Below are 19,400 nucleotides of genomic sequence, written 5' to 3' on the forward strand. Positions count from 1 at the left end.
GTAAAGGATCCACTGGTGGAATTTTCATTTCTGGGTGAACTGTTTCTTTTATTAAAAAGATAAGTTAAAATATCCTTATATTCATATGCATGAAGATAAATGTTTTATGAATGAAAATGTATCTGGGTAGTTTTGGAATTATACAAACAACCTTCAGCAAACATATCTGGAACTGTTCCTTCTGCTCAACTGATGTTGGTCTGCATTTACTCCACGGTTCGGATGGTGATGACTATAGTCTCATCCGTCCTATTCAGCTCATTTCTTGTAGATCTGATGTCATAAACCAGAAAAGCAACAGCAGCCATGCTTACCAGAGCAGAAACAACCAACCGCATCACAGTCTCAGTACAACCACAACAGTGGACGTGGTCTGAAAAAAAAAAAAAAGAAAGAAAGATGCTGAGTTAGAATAATGCTTTTAACTCTCTTTCAAACAGACTCATAAGTGCAGGTTTAATGGTATGTTATTCTAAGGAAGTCAAGCATTCACTGCAAAGGCAAAATATTCAAGCTTAAGTGTGTGTTTGAATATGTTTGCATGCACATTTTATTTGCTTAACCAAAAAAAACATGTTTAATGTAAGCAATTCTAGACTCTTTTAAGGTATATAGACACATCTTTAATCGATGCTCACAGTGGAAACTGTGTGATTATTTGATTCTTTCTCCAATATATTTTTTGCTTTTGAGCACTACTTAAAAAAAAAAAAAAGAGCAACTTGGGGCACCACACCCAAACACGACCATCAGAAACTTGCTTCATGCCTCTGTTGCTTGTCTGTGGTTTATTCTTTTTTCCAGTGAAACCATAAAAAGCAAAAACAAAACAAAAAAACAAACAGGTTATTCTTTCTCCACAAATGCATGTGCCGATCAAATGTACACCTTGAATGCAATGTTAGCCACATTAGGTAAATCATCTGTTGAATCAATAAGTATAATGTAAATAAAAATGATGCAGTTTTAATGGGTTTATGTGGTTTTTGTTTCTCACCCATCTGCAGTAAGATGCAGTAACATCTAGGAATATGTGCTGCATTCGCATTGTGGTTGATCACAATTGCATGAAGTGGCCTCAATACTGACATTAAGCCCCGACTAACACTGTATTTCAGAATCAAAAAATCGTATAGTTTTATAAAAACACGTCACATTAACTGCACAGATCTCTGCTCTCACACTAGCATCTTGAGTGCCATACCTGAACTTGACTGATGGAGTTCAGAAATGTTGACATATTCAGTCTGATTGGACGACACAAAACTTGAACTTTCTGGTGTAGCAGAACTTTGTGGAGTCTCTGAAAGTGACAGATGTTAGTGTGACACTGGTCTCATCACACACACAGTTCTGATCTTTATAATAGATTTATTTTTAAATGGGATATAAAGGATAGTTCACCGAAAAATTACAAGTATGTCCTCATTTTTCTCATTAATGAAGAAAGAAACTCAAACAGGTTTGGAACGACTTATTAAATGATGACAGAATTAGTATTTTTAATACAGTTAACACCATAAAATATGCATGTACATTGACAAGATTTTTTTAAATATTACAAAGACAAGTCAACGATATAATTCAAAGGACGAAAAGTCCTGGAAAATGACACTCACCACTGACCATAACATTGAAACTCGTGTAGCTGGTCTCACTGCTGAAAACTGTAACTTTATAAAGTCCGGAGTCTGTGGTTCTGGTGTTTGTGATGGTCAGAGATCCAGTCTGATCCAGTTTCAGTCTGCCTCTGAATCTCTCATCAGGACCATCAAACGTTGAGTTTGTCTGAGCGAGTCTGTTGACTTCAGCTATTCGAGTGTGTCCGAACATCCACTGTATTAACAGATATTTCTGTATTTTATTAGCATCAGCGTGTAGAGTGACGGGATCTCCCTCCATCACTGATATTGTCTTCACTTCATCCATCCCATCTATACAGAATAATGAGGAACATGTTTTGTAACAGACTAAATGCTCCCTACAAACTTGATGTCAACCAAACTAACTCTGTATTACGCAGACGCTTCATCTGTGAAAATGTTGAATGAAACCAAAACTTTAAAGTGGGCTATAATTAGACATGAATAACAATGAAAGTTCCTGAATTCAGAGCAAATTGATTTTTATAGCAGGCCTACTGTGGATCAGCTTTTCACTAAATTCCTTTCACTAAATTTCTCAACAGGCCACAAAACTAACAACTGTCTGAAAACTTTTAATGAGAACTGAAAACGTTTTATGAGAACCACCATAATGTAAATTATTTATTTATTTAAAAACACGTATAACTTACCAATCAGATGCCACAAGCACAGACATAACAAAATAAACGCGTTAACCATATTCACTGATGGCTATTTGTCATTCACCAGTCTAAAAAAAACTCTGTGGCTGCATGCCGCCTATGTTTACAGGCTCGCTAGTAGGCGTTCCCTAAGTTTTCATAGCGATTATAACCGGATGCCATGCCAAGCTGTTGACACAGAATATGTTTTCTTACCACTTAAAACAAACGTATGTAAATTGAACAGGAGCGTGCTCTTCAATCCCTGCCAGTGATAGTACTGACCATGTACCGTTTCGTTGATACTACCGTGACTGAGTTCCAAGGAAGTTCCTCTCGCATTCTTTTAGAACACCAAAACAAGACGGAAATCGCTGATTGACATACCGATTTATTTTTTACTTTAACTTTATTACAAGCTCGTAATACAGCTGGGCTAAAGGAAGACGTCTAAATGGAGAGAACAGCCACCAGTCATTTATTTTGTAACTACATTTCCTTCACGGCTTCAGAATTAAGGGACACTTTTTTCCTCCAGTCAGAAAGCTGTTGACAGGTTGTGAACAGCCCGGAAACGCCCTGGCACACAAAGCTGGAGTTTCGAAATTCCTTCAAAGGTAAAATTACTGGGACTTTATTCACATCGACGTGAAAAGTCGCGATTCCCAGCTAAATTTGGCTTTTTTGTTATGCTGTTTTGAGTTCATCGGTCTGTGTGCTTCGAAGTGACGTGACGACAAACGCAATCCAACAACATCCAACTCAGTGATCATCCTGATTCAATTCGGATTCTTCACAGCTTCAAAATGTTACTGGTCTTTCTATTTCTAATGGCGAGTAAGTATGGACATTTGATTAGCTACTTTCGCTTTCGGTTTGTGTGTTAAAGCATTAAACACAACAAACAGAGAGTATGTTATTGTTTATAAAGCTTTTAATCAAGAGTCATATTTTGATATACCCCAACCATTGGAACACAAAATCTTATAATCTGTACATCTGATGGTGCTGACAAATATGCCAAGTTCTTTCAAAAAACACATTTTTGTTGATGCTGTATGCTAATTATGGAACCTGATTCAGGAGAACAAAATGATGTAAATATTTCAAATAATTTTCTCAGAAATTGGAAGGTGGTGTTGACACAACATGGTTGTGACACAGGAAATATAGGATTTAAAATATTTAAAACTATAAGTCTGACTAGAGCCTGGTGTATACTCTGCAGAGGGGGATTGTGGCAAGGGGGTCCTTAAGTGGGACAGCTGCCCCTGATATTCCCTGATGTTGTTACATTTTAATGAATGTCTGACAGTGTTGACTAAAAGTGAGGACACAACTTTGGAACCGTATGAAACGTGCATGTGTCACTGAAAAACAACCTTGTTTTGATATGAGATATCAGAAGTGTTGCTTTTGATAAAACAATATTTTTTCCATCATTTTTTTTTTTTATCCATTTTACAGCATATAATTGATTGAACCCTTCTCTGTGGACACTGTTTTACATGCAGTGAGAAGACAATAAGTTTATAATAATGATACAATTAAATTGAAGGGGATAATTGTGTTAAATACATTCTAGTATTAATCCCCCATAACATTTACAATGGAAAAAATATTTTTATTCCTAAACCTAATAGCAGTTACAACTGCTAGGCATGTTTTGTCGCATGTCTCAAGAATCAGTGCAGTTTAACTTAGCCTAAAGCTGACTTCATTCTTGACATCAGGAAAGCGTTTTTCCCCGATAATTTCTGTAACTAAGACGGCTAGATATAACAAGGCCCATGTGAAATCAAATTTAATAGCTTTCGATCGGCAAAAAGCCTGTTGAATTTTAGTATTCATATTCTTTTGGTTTTCATAGACTGTTGCCTGTTTTCAAAGTAAACAGTTCATCTTCATCTGTAGAATCCAGTTTGATGAAAACCTCTGCTTGCCTAAACGTTTAATAGGCCTAATTGCTTACATTCTTCTTATTCTTATGGCAAACACGTGTTAATCACTTATTCATCGTGCTTCATACATGTATCTTGTTTTAATACATAGCTTGTGTAGTTTTAATTTTCACAGTTTCTCCCTTAACAGTCTAAAAAGTAGGCTAATCAGATATTTAGCATCTCACCCAATGATTTCAGTTGAATCTGTTTGCTGTAGTCATAGTGTTGTATCATTAAACTGATTTCTGTTTGTTTTTTTAGGTGTGCCAGGTGGCGAGACAAGTAAAACTGAGCCCATGTCAGTGACAGAGGGGGATGCTGTCACTCTATATTCTGATCTTTCGGAAATACTGAATGATGATACAATAATATGGATGTTTGGACCTAAAGACACTTTCATATACCAAATTCGAAGAAAGGATGACTTGACCTCACTTATGGTCACCGATGATGAGAGATTCAAAGGCAGATTGCAGGTGGATCAAAAGACTGGCTCTCTCACCATCAGAAACACCAGAAAGAGACACTCAGGACAATATAAACTAACAAGATCTAGAGAAATAATTACAATAAAGATATTTAATGTTACTGTCTTAGGTAAGTCTTCCATTGTAACAATGATCCAGTTCCTAAACCCTGAGTGTTTTTTTTTTTTTTTTTTTATGTTTCAAACTTGTCATATTAATCAGGGTTAGTAATAATTTGATCGGTCGGTCTGGATGATTTCAAACCATACACTTGAATAACTGACACATGTCTGTGTTTGACAAGCATTTATTGAGTGAACATTTACTGAATTTGCACCATACAAGCAGGTCTTCATGATGGGTCTAACGTTCTTTCAGAATTTCAATTCTGATACATTGTAAAACTCTACAATTTATTATTGTTCTGCTGATTTCCCAGCTGTGGTTGGTAAGACGGATGGAGTCAAGTCAGTGTCATTGTCAGTGATGAAGGGGGATCCTGTCACTCTACGTGCTGATTCTGAAATACACCAAGATGCTCTGATGCTCTGGAGGTTTGGAGATAAAGGCATTCTTCTAGCTAAAATTGACATTGAGACCAATGAGAGCTCATTAAATGATGCTGATGAGGGATTCAAAGATCGGCTGCAGCTGAATGATCGGACTGGATCTTTGACCATCAAGAACACCAGAACCACAGACTCTGGACTTTATGAACTACAGATCAAAGGCAGTGAGAGCCTACACAGATTCCTGGTTTCTGTCAGAGGTGAGTAACTCTTTCAATGATATCAATATATGCCATTTTAAGCATATATCTGAAACAATTTGAGATGATCACATTGACTGACACTTTCGGTGTCTCTCTTCATACCTGTCCCAGATGCTGGTCTTTCATCCAGTCATATAACAGGAATAGTAGTTGGTGTTATTATTTCTGTTCTGCTGATCCTGATTCCCTGTGTGATTTACTATCGCCGCAGGATTTCTAAATTAAAAGGACAAATGGGTAACTATAACATATTTAAACATTTCCTCCAAACGTGCCAGGATTTTCTTTAAACTGTGTACATTATAGTATTTAATTTGAGTACTTTGTTTTACCATTTCATTTCAATTCAAACCACTGACTAGTCTAGGATGTTCATGCTCCGAAGTAAGTTTCAGATTAGTGAGATTTTTGATATTCTTGTCAGCACAGAATCAGTTTAATCCATCATTCCTACTTAAATACATGCACATTAGAGGTCGACCAATATTGGATTTTGCCGATACCGAAAGCTAGGTTGGACCACACTGGCCGATACCGATTAATTAACCATTAGTTTTTAAAATGGATACTGAACAAAAGTTAATTTAGTACTTAATAAAAAAAAAAAAAACTGTACTGAACCATACTAACAGTAGTAGTAGTAGTAGTAGTAGTAGTAGTAATAATAATAACAGTAATAGTAATAGTAAATGTTGAAATTACCACACTCTAATAGGGCCCTATGTAATCAGTTAATTGATTTTCCCTAAATTCCATTTTATTTATTTTGAAATTCCGTTACTTAATTTTCCATTAAAAAATTTCTCCACTCCTTTTTAATAGTTAAATTAAAGTTAATTAATCATAAAGCAATTAATTAAAATCATAAAACTTGTACATTTTCACATCAATTTAATAAAAGTTTTTATTGTTACCAAATTCTGTTTTAGCATTTCTTTAATTATTTGAAAACTTAATTTATTAAAAATTTTCTTAAAGAAGCCTAATGATTTATTCCCTTTAAAAATTCTGTGTGTATTTACATTTTTTTTTTTGCTATCAAATCAAGGCATTAAACATTCATTTCATTTATCTTTTAATTACTGAAAATTAATCATTAATTAAACTTTTTTTGGGCAAACAAAGGGGATTTACTATTAAAAACATGGAAGAAATGTGAGATTATTACTTAAAAAAATAATGTTTGTTTCATTTTAGTAGTAGGCTATGTACATTGTACCGAATAATATGATGCTTTTGCTCAAATCAAATGGTCAGATGCTCATGAAGTGACTCTCAGTGCAGTTCTGGAGATGTTCTTCATGTGTTTTCGTCCTCATTTAGTCAGCCGGCAGATGCTGAAATCACAGCGAGAGTCACACGCGCTAAACTGAATTTCTTTTTTATTCTGCGATTCCATCCGTATTTTCCGCACCACGAAAAACAAAGGGCCCTACATTTATATGAAATATATGAAAACAGACCCTTCTCAACCGCTCCAGCAACTGACACAACCCGGAAAACTATCAGCATGGATTTTTGTAAATAACCAATTGTTCCAACAATCAACTATTGGTGCCGATTAATCGGCAAAACCGATACATCGGTCGATCTCTAATGCACATGTACGGTTATGTTTTAGGTGTTTGTTATTTATACTACAATGAAAATTATTTTGCATGTAATTTCAAACATATATACTGTTGTACACACTGCTCTTTTCCGTACACTTCACAACATTCATTCTCTAAATTGGAAAAGTGTCATATATATATATATATATATATATATATATATATATAATGTGTGTGATGTTCTCTAAGCAATTAATGTCAACAGCATGTCAAACGGAGTCTCCTGGAATCATATCATAATTACAACGGACTAAAATTGTTGATTCAGTGCCAATGTTGAATTGCTACAAGCATTGACATGCTGGGACACGTTTTACATTTCTCACTTAAAAGACTTGAAATATAGCATGGGTCATAAGGACTTTATAGTGTGACTGTATGAATGTACAGTAACTGAGATCTTCACCTAAACACTCACATTTCGATGCATTTCTGTGACAGTCGAAGAGAAAAAAACAGTGATGGAGGGAGAATCTCTCACTCTACACACTGGTTTTACTGAAACACTGGGAGATGTTACGATACAGTGGTGCTATGAAACTGAAGACAATCTCATTGCTGAAATCAAAAGAGGGACTACAAAGAAACAGGAGGGTGCAGATGGGAGATTCAGGGGCAAACTGAAGCTGGATGGTCATACTGGAGATCTCACAATCAGTAACATCAGGACCATTCACTCTGGACTCTATAAACTCAAGATCAGCAGCTCCACAGGAACCAAATACAAGAGATTCATTGTTACAATCAATGGTGCGTATAAAGGCATTGTGTGTAAAAGATCATACAGTTAGTTTTATCTTAAAGTGCTTTAATTACTTTTACATTTCAGTTACTTTTCATTGTGAGTAGTGCACGAAAAGGAGCGGGTATTCATAATATTGCATGGATTAATTAAGACTGTTTACTGTTTACTTTTAATTTTATAGGAATTAAAATAGACTCAAAATATGATTTTAATTTAGTAAAATACCTATCATAATTCTGACACATTTACTGCAACATTCCTACAACAACTATAGCCTATTAGTCTGATTTTGTGTTGTTTCAAGAATTAAATGGCTGGCTAAATTAATTCAGACACTAATGCTGAATTTCTCTGTTTCTGTGTGCTGCTGCGACGTGAAGTGAAGTCAGTGTCAGTGACGGCAGGAAATTCTGTGTATCTCCAAACTAATGCTGAAATACAGAGCGATGATCTGATACTGTGGACGCGTGGAGCGGACAACGTTCTCATTGTTAAAAAAGATTCACAGTCAACTACTGTTAATGAGAGATTCAGAGGCAGACTTCGGTTGGGCAAGAAGACTGCATCTCTGACCATCACAGACCTCACAAATACAGACTCAGGACATTTTAAACTGCAGATCATCAACTCTAAAAAGACCATATTCAGGAGAATCAATGTGACCGTCACCGGTGAGTAGAACATCATTTATTATAATGACTATCAATATATACAGTACAGCACTTCTGTGTTTTGGAACACTTGTGTCGTCCTTAAGATTATGTATCTGTAACATCATCTGTAAGTAGATGTGTACAGTATATAGAAAAACTGCTTCTTTCTCTCTTTTTACTTTCCATGATTTCAGGTTCCACAGGAAACCAATTGAGTGAATTAGAGACCGCAGTAATGCTGCTGTCGGACGATGTGGATGGAGTGAATGAGCAGGAAGAGACATGGTCCCTTTCATGAAATAAGACACGCCCACCAGTGCCAAAACCTTTTACTCTTAACACTTTAGATGCGTGACACTTTCCCATGATATGTGGACGCTGCAATTACCCATCACTAACAAAAGGATCTATTTACAGTGATGCCACTGAAGAACCATTTTTAGATTCTTCAAACCAGTGCACAGTTCTTAAAAGAACCTTTTTTTTTATTAATGTGAAGAACATTTGAAAACTTTCTTTCACTACAAAGAACTTTCTGTGAAACGGAGCATTTCCGTGGAGGTTAAAGGTACATCATGGAAATAATTCCTTAAAATCAACATGGTGCAAAAATAGTCTGAACACTTAACAGTAATAATGCATAAATTATAGATTGTTATTACTTACATTACAATGAGAGTGTTGATTTTCATTACTTTGTAGAGAAGTTATTTACTTATAAATATGTATTTTCTTATTCTGTTACTGTAAATCAGTGTTGGGGATAGTTACTTTTAGAAGGAATGTGTTACAATATTGTTATGTCCTAAAAGAATAACTATTTATGTTGTTTTTAGTACTACGTAGCATAGACAATACCCTGTCTTGCTCGTATGGTATTAATTTTATTTGTGGAGGTCCTAAAAAAAGGAATATTTATTTGAGTTGTTATTCTTTCTTTTTTCTATAAGCTTAAATACCTTGTAAACTGTGTAATAAAATGCACTTGATATTTGTGTATCTGAATGATGTTTTGACTTCTGTATAATTTTCTAATCACATTGTATGCATGGGCACACTGGGGAGAACTTTAGACCAGACGTGCTTATAGAGGTTGAATATAGGAGTGTCTTTTCCAAGATTTAAGACACAAATAAGCTCTACCCTCTGGGCCTCTTTGGTCATTTTTGAATGTTTAATTTTAAATTGTTAAAAATCATAGCTTCATCAGAATGAGATGATACTTGGTGACTTTTGTTGCATTAGCTATGTTAACACACACACACACACACACACACACACACACACACACACACACACACAAACCATGGACTTGATGGCTGCTTGAATGTCAAAAAATACAGACTTAAGGATTGAATGGGAGACACACAAACAAAAAAATATATAGATATATATAGTACAAATGTAGTACAAACTACAAATTAGCCAGTGTGCAAAATAAGGTGCAGAATTCAAGGGGTGACACTCTAAAATATCAAGAGTTCCCAGACAGACACACAGAACCAAAAATATCTAAACCTTTAGAATGTCTAAATATATATCTAAATGCAAAACCTGATTTTAAATATAAATTAATATATATATATATATATATATATATATATATATATATATATATATATATATATATATGTTTAAAAAACAATGGGAATCAAAAAGCTTCCAGAGCTATAGGCCTACAGGAGGTTACGCAACATTACACAATTCTTTTTCTATTCATTCTATTTTACATTTATTTTAAATGCCTTCATGCACTCTACTTTTAAGTGAGCTATTGTATTTGTTAAATATATATATATATATATATATATATATATATGTATAAATACAATGCAGAAATGAAGAAAAATATCTCATTAAAATTGTCAAAAAAGAAAACGAAGTTCCTGGTTATGAATATGCCAAGATGGTTTTAAAAAAAAAATCATGTTTATGTGATATTGAAATGGCAGACAAAAAAATAATTCAATCACTTTTCCCCCTTGTATTTTTAGTCACTCTCAAGACAAACATTAAAACATAGACAGACGATGAGATACTCAGGACATTTGGAGCCGAAAACTGTTGCCTCGTTAAAACCGATTCAGAAAAAACTATTATGAGAATCTTTTTTTTTTTTTTTTTTTTTATGATAAAATGATAAAAACCCTTGTTCTCTGAACATCTCCCGCTCCATGTACCACATCTTCTGAAGTTAACAGCAAGACGAATAAAGTCTCAGTATCCTTCTCTATTATTTTTCAAGGCAAGAAAAATCTGTAGCAGTTCATATTGTCAAAATACTTAGAGCATCCATATTTTATCATTCATTTTCTTGTCACTTTAATTTCTGTGATTGTCTCTGTACTTTCTTCCAGATTCCACAGGAAACCGAGTGAAAGAATCAGTGACTTCCGTGACACTGCTGTTGCAGGAATATGTTCCTAAAGGGGTGAATCAGCAGGAAGAAACTGTCTGTTACATCTCCAACATCATTCTTCAACAACAGGCTTCTGCTTTTATGAAACGGAGAAATGAGCCCGTTTACTGGAACGAAGCCTTGTGTGATGAAGCACCCTACTAACAGCAGCTTACACAACTGATCAATTACTGATTCTTTTTCTCTTATTGTTCATGTTGTCTGAAGTCAAACACTGTCTCACTGTTGTTATTGTCACAGGACAATGCTGTTAAGCAGTCATTTTCTATTTGCTTTGGTGTATTTGTGATGGTCAGATGAAGTCTGACTGAAGACTGAGAAGAGAAAATTAACATCTGCCTACATCTGCACCTTTTGACAGGCAGAATATCTGCTTAATAAAGTCCAAATCATCTTTATAAAGCCAAACAGTGTTTTATATTTATAAGTAGGTTAAGTCTTTTATGTACAAATCAGTTGAGCCCCACCACATCTTTAAAAAAGAATGCTTCTATGCCATCAGTTGTGTTGTGTTCATTTATTCTGTTATAGTAATTATATTTACAGCCGTGTATTTAATAGATTGGTCAAAGTCATATCCTATGCAGATACAATCAATAAACGGTCAACTAGTGCAAAAATTAAGTTATTAAACAGCCGTGTATAAGGAACACTAAAGGTGCAGAGCATTAATGCGTGTTTCGCTTCACATCTGGACATATTGGGAACCAAACCCTCTTCTCAGTTCACACTTGTGGTCTGATCTTCCTCCGAAGGTCTCATAGAGATCTTCGGTCTCTTCTGTCATGTCAAGCTCACTTCTTGTAGATCTGATGTCATAAACCAGCACAGCTACAGCAGCCACGGCCACCAGAACAGAGAGGAGCATTCGGATCACAGCTTCGGTAGAGCTGCAACAGTGCTCTGAGAAATAAAGGACAGTGGATCACAACGGTGCATTTATTTAGAGCTCAAACAGACAAGGCACGAATTTCGTGGGTTGTCGGGAAGATCGTGAATCCACAAGCTTCAATCTGTGAATGTTTGCATTCTGCATTCGTTCATTGCTTAGCCAAATAACATTAGCAGGGTTGCATGGCTGACATAAGCAGTTCAAAATCATTTCTACAGCTCCCTAAAGAATGTAAATCTCTCTCCTAATGCTAATGTTTTTTAGAGCAGCATGAGACCAGTGATACATTTCCGTCACTTGTCTACTATCCGTTTTCGATTCCTGCAAAATCACGGAAGAAGATTTAAGTAAACGTTCCCCATATAAACCCAGTGACTTACCTGAGCTCCTCTTAGAGGTTTCAGTAATATTAGCATTCTCGGTCTGGTTTAGGGTTGAACTGATCGCCGCACCGCTGGACGTCACGTAGTTTGTGTTCGTTGACCTTCCTGACAACGAAGAATTTGGGTGTTAAAGGAAGCAATAATCTAAAATGTTCATTTAAGAGATTTTGAAAATAGAAAATGTGATGACGCATTTATAATTCAACTGAAGGGCTAATAGTGCTGTGGTTCTCACTGTAGACAATGACTTTATAATCCATGTAACTGGTTTCTTTGTTGACGATCGCTAGCTGATAGAGTCCAGAGTCTGCGGTGCTGGTGTTTGTGATGGTCAGAGATCCGGTCTGATCCAGTTTCAGTCTTCCTCTGAATCTCCCGTCAGCGTCGTATGTATGGCTGGTTTTTGAGAGTCTGTTGACTTCAGCTATCCGAGTGCTTCTATACATCCACTGTATCAACAAATATCTCTGTGCTTTAGTAACCTCCGGGTTTAGAGTGACAGAGTCTCCCTCGATCACTAATATCGAGTTCTCCTCTTCTGTCAAGTCTAAAGGAAACAGAATCATGTTACAAAATGTGATCATTAATGACCAAATGACTATTTAAATCTTATAAAAGTTCAATGTGAGTTGGTTTTACAGTACTTAAGCACTTTTATGAGAAAGCGGAAGTGAAACAAAATGCACAAAACGCTCATCTTGGACCTGACTGCTTTAAAGGAAGTTCACTTAAAAAATCAAAAGTTACCCTTTTGAGAATTACATAATTTGAGTAAGCACTGCATTGCTTTATTGATGCAGCTGATTACATTTGATTACGTTTCTAATGAATGTTTCCCACTGTTAATCTTTTGAAAACATTAAAACCAGGCAGATTATGGCCTGATGCTTTCAGCAGCAATGTGGTATGGTGTCTACCAATTCAAACACGAGAAAAAAGCAGAAACAGCAGAATAGCATTGCTTTAACAAAAGGGCCTTTAAAAGGCAAGAGGCATTGTGCACTTCAATAACAGGCAGAGCAACACATTAGCATTATTAAACATATCCTAGCTTTTTGCAGAAAATATTTAGATGTAACACCGTTTGGTCCCCTTGGAATTATAAGGTTCTATCTGCGTTCAGAGCAGTTTTGAGATATTGAGCTTCAAATTTTTTGTGTTCCATAGACTTCTGTAGGAAGAACCTTTTGTTTTTAAAAAAAAAAAAGTCTCAAAATGTATACAACTTAAAAAAAAAATAATATAAATAATTTGTCACAGAATAAGAATATGTGAATAACTCAATTTTGACAAAAATGTCAGATAGAACCTTATAATTCCAAGGGGACGGTTTGTTATCGTTAACATTCTCGTAAATGAAAAATGAATTTAAAAACTAAATCTGTTACTGTAACAGATTACAGTTACATTTATTTTTATTTTATAGTGTTCCTGTAGCTCAAGTAGTAGAGCATTGCATAGCAAGCGCAAGATTCGGGGTTCAAGTCGCTTTGGATGAAAACGTCTGCTAAATGCATAAATTTAAATTTAATTAAATTACATAAAAGTTATATGTAACAACACTGCACACAAGAAAAAAAAAACTACTACATAGTTAGAAGAACTTGTTAAATCATGACATAATATTATTTTTTTTTGGTGCACTATTCCTTTAACTTCCACATTCTTAACTGTGTTTAATGGATCAACGGGAATTAAAGCCATCAAGTATACCAAAATAAATAGAAAATAATCATTTTAAAATATTGCAATGACAAATAAATAATTTAAATGAGGAGCAAACTATTCTGTGATTCTCTTACCATAGACTGTAACATTGAAACTGATGTAAATGGTCTCTTTTTTGACAACTGTTAGCTGATAAAGTCCAGAGTCTGTGGTGCTGGTGTTTGTGATGGTCAGAGATCCAGTCTGATCCAGTTTCAGTCTGCCTCTGAATCTCTCATCAGGACCATCATACGTCGAGTTTGTCTGCGCGAGTCTGTTGACTTCAGCTATTCGAGTGCTTCTGAACTTCCACTGTATTAACAGATATTTCTGTTTTTCAGTAAAATCGGGGTTTAGAGTGACAGGATCTCCCTTCATCACTGAGACTGACTTTATTCCATCCTCCATCTCAACACCAAACACACCTGCAGAACAAACAGGAACATGTTTTGTCACAGAAATATATTCTCCACTGTTGAATATAATAGGAGAAAATCTCTGCACGTGCTCAGTAAAATGGGAAAACACAGATGAGCATTACTGAACTGATTGTTCCTCCTTTGTCTTGTTACTTCCACACTCATTATGGGGTGTAAACAGAAGTGAAACATGATCTTAAGATCACAAGGCTTTACTCTTATTGTTGTCCTAACTAAAGCTGTTCGCTTGTGGACTAATTTAATTCTATACAGAAAAATGTAATTGGTACACGCCTAAATTAACTAAAAGCATTACTGAAGCATGTTGAATATTATAACACTGATGTCTATTTGTGTTAATGGAGAGTGTTTAAAAATAATCATAATAATAATAATAATAATATATTTGGTACATTTTGTAGAAATCCTTCAAAAGTATAACTAGCATTACTTTTGAAAAACAAAACAAAAAAGTCAAAGTGATTGACTGAGAAACTTTTGTTGTTGTTGTTATTATAAATCCTGTTCGATTTCAACCTGAAGCTTACTCTTAACTTAAATTACTGAACGTGAAGCAATGAAAACACATTTATAACTTACCAACCAGACTCCCCAAGCCCAACGAGAACAAAACAAACGGATAAACCATATTCCCAACTATTTAATGACTAAATACCGTCCCGTTTACACCTCAAGCTACTTGTGGTTGCATGTCGCCAATCCTCATATTTGTGTCGCCAGTAGGCGGTCCCACTACAGCAGCGGATGTTACAGTGCATTCGTTTTCTTACCGCTTAATATATATATATATATATATATATATATATATATATATATATATATCTGTCAAATTATTATTTGAGAATATCAAATTGTGACGAAAAGTGTGTGGATTGGAATAAAAAAAGAAACCTTGGGCAAAATTTGTAATGGGTTTATGATTGTTTTAATGGGAATGGTCCCTTCGCTTCAACTAAAACGGATTTATTTATTTATTTATTTATTTATTTTGAGCAGGGTCCGAGAGAGGTCCGAGAAGTCGATTCTTGAAAACTTGATCGGCAATATGAGGATGCGCAATGCTAAAGCCGTGCAGGCTATTGACATAATGTCACCGCATTGTAATCAGGCTATTTGAAAATGCTTATGTGTTCATAAGCCAAAGCTTTCACTGATTGTGGTTGACAGTGTGGTGGAAGTGACTCGCATCAAAGCACCGATGCAGCGCTGAAAAGACCGATCGGCGTTTGACTGGGAGCGAACAGCAGAGCATGATTAAGCGTAACGAAATAGCCTAATCTAAATCTGCAGAGATCATTTTCATTCATTCAGTTTTTCACACCTCCACAACAACGCGCAAGAACATGTCATTGCTCTTTCTCATAAGTGATGGATTTCTGTTCTTCCGGTTTCATTTTTAGACACCACAGTAGCATATTAATGAGCTCTGAGTGAAATTCACGGAAAATGACACCGACAAAACACACCCAGACGCGTCTTACCATCGTAACACACACACACACACACACACACACACACATATATATATATATATATATATATACACATTTCATATAACATACATTATATATATATTTTTTTCTGGAACATTTCCATTGGAAAATGTTGAACACAAAATTAAACTTCAGATATTCTGTTTGTGGCAGTGTTAATGCGTTATTGTTGTTTCTATCATAGCTGATTTTGTTTAGTTAAAAATAAATTTTTACAGTTCAGTAAACTTCAGTGCTGCTGTAATTGCTTTGAGACATGATTTAAACTGTATTTTAAACCAGCATGCAACAAGAATGCCATAATCACAGACAATTTCAGCTGTTCTGTTTAGTCATGCAAAAGTGGTTTTAAAGTAATAAAACTAAAGTAAATACTATTCACCATAATGGTTTCTTCAAAATAAAAATTTCAAAAATGAATAAATAAATAAATGAGACTGTCCTCCTCTTAAAAACGACCACATACGTCGTTTGAGAAAGCAGCGATCTATTGTTACATTTTAAAATCAAGCGCCTCTAGCGGCTTTATTACGACAGTCTCGTTTGTCGGGTGTGTCGTCATCAAATGACCTTTGACTGTCGTTACCATCGTTACCACCCACAAGAAGCAGGCTGTGACCCAACATTTTACAGAGCGTCGTTGTCCAAGTGTGTAAACTTTTATTATATGGTTTATTTTTTTAAGGTAGCCTACTGTTCTGATTATCTGCAATTAATGTCAAAGTAAGTGCAGTTTGACGTTTTCTTTACAAATCTGATGCGAATGGCAGTGAACGAATGTGTGGCAATTGCAAAGAATGTTAAAATCCCAGTGACCACAACACTTATTTTACCATGATAACTTTTACTGAGGTATTTGTAGTTAAAACACATTAACCACAATGCCATGTCTTTAATACCTTTTTGTAATATAATTGTAATTCAGTGTTTTTTTTTTTTCTGTTGTACATCTCCAGCTCCTACAACAACATTCAGTGTCCAGCAGCTCTTTATGAAGCTCTCTCTCTCTCTCTTCTACTTTTTTACATACCCCACGACACCATCAGTACAAGCCCTGTGCTACATCAAAGTATTAATAATTCAAACAATTTCAGCAAATTGATATGATATTGCACAAGCGTACTCTCCAGCTGTTCCTCCTGCTGTCATGACCATTCCCTCAGCTCTCATGCAGACTGTGCTCATTGTAAGTAGTCAGAGCGTTTATATCCTAAAGTTTATATCGAGTCCACTGTAATTAATTATCACTGTCTTAACCCGTTCTAACAGTACATGATATCTGTCCACACTTCACAGTCTGCCTTTATTTCAATGTTGATTTTAATTGAACACATCTGTCTAAAAGCAAGAATGGAAATGCTGTTTAACTTGTCATGTGACACATCAGATCTTCAGTTAATTTGGCCAAATTAGATCATTTAAGGCTGTTCACACCAACAATAGTAACTACAATAACTGTTTTAGCATCCACACCAACGCAAAGAACATCAGTCCTGGTGGGGATGAGGAATGAACATGGCCGTTTTGTGTCCAAACAGAATTTGATGTTGATCTCTATTCAGCAATTGTTATTTTTCGCATATTCATCTTTATATAAGTCCTAGAATGTACAAATCATTAGTGCATCATTTCTGGAGTTTTGGCAGAAAATGACTGAATATGGTGAGTACTGACACCTGCACTTGTATTCACCAAAACTGTTTTTCTTATGGACTTAAAGTTTTTGATTTTTTGAAGGAGGATGAAGTCAGTTGATGGAGAGATGAAGAATGAGCCATGTTGTATATGAAGACTTCAGACGCAAAAGCCTTTAATTTCTATCTTAAATGTTCTTCTAAGACACAAGCATTTTTCAAGTAAATTTCACACATTTGGAAATTATAAATCTACTTAACTAAGTTAAGTAAAAAAATAAAAATGAATAAGTACATGTAACTTGACCTGTTAAATTTTATTGAGTACATTTAAATTAAATGTAATTAATTTAATGCATTTAGCAGACACTTTTATCCAAAGCGACTTACAGTGCATTCAGGCTAACAATTTTCACATAACCGACAAGTAACCAAACTCAAACCGTTTGAGTAAACAGATTGCCTTGATTTAAACCATGTAACCATGTTTTAAAACTTAAAATTAAGTGATTAACTAAGTGCTGATTGAGAATTAGTGATGAACAGCTGCTGTTAACAAACAGAATCACTGAAGAAAAGAGAAACACAAAAACTACTACAACTGACTTCAGACACAGCCTTAGATGAAATCAACTGAAATAAAATACATGAAATCTCTCAAGATCTGATTAAACAACCCCACAAACAGCATCACCAGCTCCACTTATTAATAACCAGACTGACTTCATTTCTGTCAGACGTCTATTCAATTCAATTCAATTCAAGTTTATTTGTATAGCGCTTTTTACAATACAAATCATTACAAAGCAACTTTACAGAAAATTACGTTTCTACAATATTTTGTAGTAGCTTATAAGTGGTGACAGGATTTATTTTAGCATCATCTGAGGTCCTCTGAGGGTCAGCATCATCTCTTCTTTGGATCCAGACTAAAGCTTGTGTAAATCCTAGTTGCAAAACATAGAAACAAATATAGACATTAGCATAGCTGCTGTTCCAACAAAGTAAAATTAATTAGTTTAACCCAAGCTAAAGAATAAGAATGTGCATTTGATCAGATGCAACTAACACAATTTAAGAGATACATTATTCGAATGCTTGGCGAAAGACGTGTTTTTAATCTAGATTTAAACAGAGAGAGTGTGTCTGAACCCCAAACATTATCAGGAAGGCTATTCTAGAGTTTGGGAGCCAGATGTGAAAAAGCTCTACCTTCTTTAGTGGACTTTGCTATCCTTGGAACTACCAAAGGTCCAGCGTTTTGTGACCTTAGGGAGCATGATGGGTTGTAGCGTGGTAGAAGGCTAGTTAGGTATGCAGGAGTTTACCTTTTAGACCCTTATACTGTAGGTAAGTAATGATAATTTGTAACTGATACGGAACTTAATAGGTAGCCAGTGCAGAGACTGTAAAATTTGGGTAATATGATCATATTTTCTTGACCTGGTAAGGACTCTAGCTGCTGCATTTTGGACTACCTGTAGCTTGTTTATTGAAGATGCAGGACAACCACCTAGAAGTGCATTACAATAGTCCAGTCTAGAGGTCATGAAAGCATGAACTAGCTTTTCTGCATCAGAAACAGATAACATGTTTCGTAGCTTGACAATGTTTCTAAGACGGAAGAATGCAGTTTTTGTAACATTGGAAATATGATTTTCAAAGGACAAGTTTCTGTCTAATATAACACCCAGATTTTTGACTGTAGATGAAGCAACAGTACATCCGTCTAGTTGCAAATTGTAATCTACAAGATTCTGTGTGCTGTTTTTTTGGTCCAATAATTAATATCTCTGTCTTAACCAAATTTAATAGGAGAAAATTATTGGTCATCCAATCTTATACATTTTTAACACACTCTGTAAGCTTAGATAATTTAGAAGTTGAATATGGTCTCGTTGAGATATATAGCTGAGTATCATCAGCATAAAAGTGGAAACTTATCCCGTATT

The 19,400-nt window shown here is 35.2% G+C and overlaps 2 protein-coding genes across 2 annotated transcripts; one reads left to right on the plus strand and one right to left on the minus strand.

Moving 5' to 3' along the window:
- Positions 1–2,461: 2,461 nt before the first annotated feature.
- Positions 2,462–11,043, plus strand: LOC113076556 (uncharacterized). Its single transcript, XM_026249254.1, has 7 exons — positions 2,462–3,124; positions 4,492–4,827; positions 5,137–5,466; positions 5,581–5,706; positions 7,524–7,832; positions 8,208–8,498; positions 10,838–11,043. The coding sequence occupies exons 1-7, from the start codon at positions 3,094–3,096 to the stop codon at positions 11,041–11,043; spliced, it is 1,629 nt and encodes a 542-aa protein (XP_026105039.1). The 5' UTR covers positions 2,462–3,093.
- A 541-nt stretch (positions 11,044–11,584) lies between these two features.
- Positions 11,585–14,949, minus strand: LOC113076557 (uncharacterized). Its single transcript, XM_026249255.1, has 5 exons — positions 14,901–14,949; positions 13,977–14,306; positions 12,410–12,721; positions 12,145–12,279; positions 11,585–11,802 (listed from the first exon to the last, which is right to left on the minus strand). Exons 1-5 carry the CDS (start codon positions 14,947–14,949, stop codon positions 11,585–11,587), a joined length of 1,044 nt encoding a protein of 347 aa, XP_026105040.1.
- Positions 14,950–19,400: the final 4,451 nt, after the last annotated feature.

This window comes from Carassius auratus, unplaced genomic scaffold (genome assembly GCF_003368295.1).
Source record: "Carassius auratus strain Wakin unplaced genomic scaffold, ASM336829v1 scaf_tig00020715, whole genome shotgun sequence".
Classification (NCBI taxonomy): Eukaryota; Metazoa; Chordata; class Actinopteri; order Cypriniformes; family Cyprinidae; genus Carassius; species Carassius auratus.

Coding starts and splice junctions, on each gene's coding strand:
- LOC113076556 (XM_026249254.1), top strand. CDS start 3,094: ATGTTACTGGTCTTTCTATTTCTAATGGCGA. Junction 5,467..5,580: donor ATTCCTGGTTTCTGTCAGAG/GTGAGTAACTCT, acceptor TACCTGTCCCAG/ATGCTGGTCTTTCATCCAGT. Junction 8,499..10,837: donor AATCAATGTGACCGTCACCG/GTGAGTAGAACA, acceptor ACTTTCTTCCAG/ATTCCACAGGAAACCGAGTG.
- LOC113076557 (XM_026249255.1), bottom strand. CDS start 14,949: ATGGTTTATCCGTTTGTTTTGTTCTCGTTGGGCTTGGGGAGTCTGGTT. Junction 12,280..12,409: donor TTATAAAGTCATTGTCTACA/GTGAGAACCACA, acceptor CTTCGTTGTCAG/GAAGGTCAACGAACACAAAC. Junction 11,803..12,144: donor ACTGGGTTTATATGGGGAAC/GTTTACTTAAAT, acceptor TTTATTTCTCAG/AGCACTGTTGCAGCTCTACC.